The sequence below is a fragment of the Nicotiana tabacum genome, chromosome 19 (assembly GCF_000715075.1).
Source record: "Nicotiana tabacum cultivar K326 chromosome 19, ASM71507v2, whole genome shotgun sequence".
In the NCBI taxonomy this organism is placed as follows: domain Eukaryota; kingdom Viridiplantae; phylum Streptophyta; class Magnoliopsida; order Solanales; family Solanaceae; genus Nicotiana; species Nicotiana tabacum.
In genome coordinates this window covers 143,499,684-143,503,400 of record NC_134098.1, presented here as the reverse complement: position 1 = coordinate 143,503,400, position 3,717 = coordinate 143,499,684, and the positions used below count along the sequence as shown (strand labels likewise).

At 34.0% G+C, this 3,717-nt stretch overlaps 1 protein-coding gene across 1 annotated transcript; it reads right to left on the bottom strand.

The window, feature by feature from the left end:
• Window positions 1-288: 288 nt before the first annotated feature.
• Window positions 289-1,885, bottom strand: LOC107781258 (mavicyanin-like). The gene is made up of 2 exons (XM_016601939.2): window positions 1,638-1,885; window positions 289-917 (listed from the first exon to the last, which is right to left on the bottom strand). The coding sequence occupies exons 1-2, from the start codon at window positions 1,795-1,797 to the stop codon at window positions 493-495; spliced, it is 585 nt and encodes a 194-aa protein (XP_016457425.1). The 5' UTR covers window positions 1,798-1,885; the 3' UTR covers window positions 289-492.
• Window positions 1,886-3,717: the final 1,832 nt, after the last annotated feature.

Genomic DNA, 3,717 nt, shown 5'->3' with positions numbered 1-3,717 from the left:
TAGTTTTAAAAATATTTCGATTCAGTTGTATGAATGAAATTATACATTTACTTGTCAAATGAGTAAGATTTTTCTTGTCAAATACAACTACATATATATTTCCAAAACCAACCATCTTCCCTTACTTATTCTAGCTTTTCTATTTTCCTATATCTTGTTGCATCTTATATGATCTACAACTACTACCAAACAGCTCAGAGGAGGGGTTAGTAAAGGCACCTAAGCCATAGCAAATTAAACTGTCCTTTTCCGTTGTAGGTCGGCATAAAATATTACTACTACTAAAAGTAAAGCAACAAACAGCTGACAGCTCGATAAACTAAAATGTGAAGAAAAATCACTTATTCCTTACAACAATATGCACACAAAAATTAGCTGCTCATGAACATTAATTAAAAGGAACAAAAATAAGAGCTGAACCCCAATAGTAATAATAGGCAGACTAAGAAAGGAATAAAATTAACAATAATAATACAAAGCACTGCCTCTCGCCTAGCACATGAACGCAAGCAAAGCTCCCAACAAAACTGAAAATCCGACCACAGTTTTGCCCATAACTCCTGCTGCTCCGTTTGGCGTTACCGGTGTCGACTTGGACGGCGTGTTGCCAACCTCAGGCGTGGGTGTGGTGGGTGAGTCGGAAGGAGTTGAAGGAGTGGTTGATGGAGTTGAAGGAGTTGACGGAGTAGTTGACGGAGTTGAAGGAGTGGAGGAGCTGTCTTTGACATCGACGGCTAACTTCATGCCAGATTGACAGTGACCAAATGCGGAACAAGTGAAGTACATTGGACCGGCCTTGGAAAGTTTGATGGTGGTTTTGCCGTCGCTGTGAGACTCGAGGGCGTTTCCGGTGTTGCAATTTTCATAATCATCTTTGCTTATTACATCCACACTGTGGCTTCCACCATAGTTGAACTCTGATCATCATCATGCAAATTCAAATTAATGTTTTGGTTTAGTTTAAATAAAAATAATAATTGAGAAATTAAACCTTGAGTTTCTTTGTTAATTATCATTCTGTAAGTTAAAGATATACATAAGATATGAAAAAAGAAACTATATCTTGTCAATTTTATATAACTAGTTTACCTCCTCTCAAGTCTACTTTTGATGTTTTGTGGTATAGATACAAAATCTAGTCATCACCGAAAGCGTGGTGGAATGGTTGGAATCTTTTCATCGTTTATTCGAAAGTTTAGGTTCAAGTCTCAAAGAATGAAGTACCTTTAACCCCTTAGCGAGTATATTCAGTACAAATCTGAATTGATCGGCGCAATTGAGATAGATCATCTTGCATTCTAGCTAGGGGGAAAATTAATATTTCATCGTGCACATATTTAGTTGACTTTTCTTGGTAAAATTTTTAATTACTAAGTCTGGTCGTGAGATTATGTGTCACATGACACAATATTAGGGATTTTGCAATTACGTACCCTACAGTCCCCGTAAGGTAAACTATTTTGCTTTGGGATTTTACATTATTATCATAATAAAATTGCATTGTAACTTTTGATTTTATATTAACCTAAAAGTATCTAGTTCAACTTAATTCCTATCTAGCATATATTTAAATTAGTCGGACCAATAAGTTTGAAATACTGAATAACTAAAGATATGATAGAAATTGAAAAACTAACCAAGAGTGTCACCAACGTTGAAGGTTTCACCAGCTGCCCAAGTGGAGTAATCTCCGGTCTGGCTCCACCCGCCGCTTCCTCCAACAACGTGGTTCGCGGCAAAAGCCACCGGAGAAGCAACCAGAAGAAATAGGAGAGTTGCTACCGCTGACACTGCCATTACTTAATTAGATTTCTTTTCAAAGTTAATAAAATTGAGTTGAAGAGTAAATAGAAGAAAGAAATTATGGCACACATTTAGCAAACGATGCAAGCCCTACTTATATAGCGAGTTTAAAGGTTATGAAACTTGGAATGTCATGTAGTTCAATGCTAGAAATTACCTTTAAAATATTAAAAAATTCCAGACTTTTATTGCTTGTGATAATATTAAACTGGGAATTTGGTGCCTCTACTTTCCCATGTCTACCTAATTTATTAGGACATATTTGAATGTCTTTCTCTATCCTTTCGCTGACTTTGTGGCGTCTAAGTGTCGTGGCATTACCCCTTTTTTATCTTAACCTTGGAATTTAAGCTTTGCAACTTACTTGGCTTTCTCGCTACAAAATTGGCTTGTTTTAATTAGTCAATACTAATATAAGATTATGGCTTAAGACACAGGGCCGGCTTTTGGGTAAAGCCACTGAAGCCCGCTTTAGGCCCCCAACTTTAGAGGGCCCTACTTTTTACCCTATAATTATTTTTTCGGCAAAGGGCCAAATATACCCTTATACAATGAGAAAAAGTTTAAATATATCATTTGTTATACTCTTGCTGTAATACTATTCGTTCAAATATACCCCTCTCTTGTTAAGTTTGTCCAAGGTGAACATCCAATCCTACATGACAATGATATTTGATAAGGTGGATGCCACATGACATATTACATCAGTGCCCCTAATCCATATATAAAAGATTGAAATTTGAAATACAATATTTTTCATGGTAGCGGTAATGGTGGCAATAGTGGTGGAGGGGAAGGAAATTTTAGTGGTGGAAAAAAAAGAAATGGGATAAAATGATGGATTAGGGGCGCTGAGGTAGCATACCATGTGGCATCCACCTCATCAAGTGTCAGTACCACATAGGATTGAATGTTCACTTTGGATAAACTTAACGGAAAAGAGGTATATTTGAACCAATAGTATAACGACAAGGATATATTTGGATTCAAAGTATAACGAAGGATACATTTAAACCTTTTCTAATAGTACAAGGGTATATATGGCCCTCTTCCATTTTCTTTTTAAATTAAGTATTTTTACTCTTGTTACATATCTTGGTAAAAACTGAAAAGGAAAAATATCTATGTTCCTTACAATTGGGCCGGTAACATGTAAATGCAAAATTTATAAAAGGAATCAAGTGATTATGTCTTTTTCTCACTAAATATTATGTAAATCTTTTCACTTTCTTTTTAGGTTTTCACAAAATTCAATTTTTTTTAAAATGTTTCTCAGTTCTCACCAAACGTTACTACTATTATATTTTTTCTCTGTGCCTCCAAGAGATCCTATTGTTCTGTATTTTTCGTTCGTCTATCCAGTTAAAGCCTATGAGAAGTATATTGTGTAAGCAATAAATATTTATTTTCACATCAAGTTAATGAATCAGGTTCTTCTATTCCAACTTTTTAGTATTAGTTTTCATCTAACATTTATTTTTCTTGGTATTTCAATATGTATGCATATATTATCCTTTTAGTATTTATCAAAATTTAAATATGTCAAATAGATAGTTTGAATCCGGTTATTCAAAACTTAAGGAAAAAAAAGTTGAATCATTGATATACTCTAGTCGATATACTCAATCAGAAAAAAAGACTTGATTCTTTTTCATATGCTTATATCGCTTATAGAATAATAATACTAGTTCCTGTAGCAATTGCCTCTGGCCACCCTCGACCACAAACTAGAAACTTGGAAGAAATTTTTGAAAACTAAAATTAATAAAATCTTACTTAAAATCAATCGTGGCGCAAGAAAGATTAAATGGATTATCTATAGTACCGATTGAAAAGGAAATATTAGAAGAAATTTATAATAAAATAATTATTCATAATTTTGCATCACAAAAAGATAGAAAATTAGATTTTAAA

Coding starts and splice junctions, on each gene's coding strand:
- LOC107781258 (XM_016601939.2), bottom strand. CDS start 1,797: ATGGCAGTGTCAGCGGTAGCAACTCTCCTATTTCTTCTGGTTGCTTCT. Junction 918..1,637: donor CAACGTTGGTGACACTCTTG/GTTAGTTTTTCA, acceptor GATGATGATCAG/AGTTCAACTATGGTGGAAGC.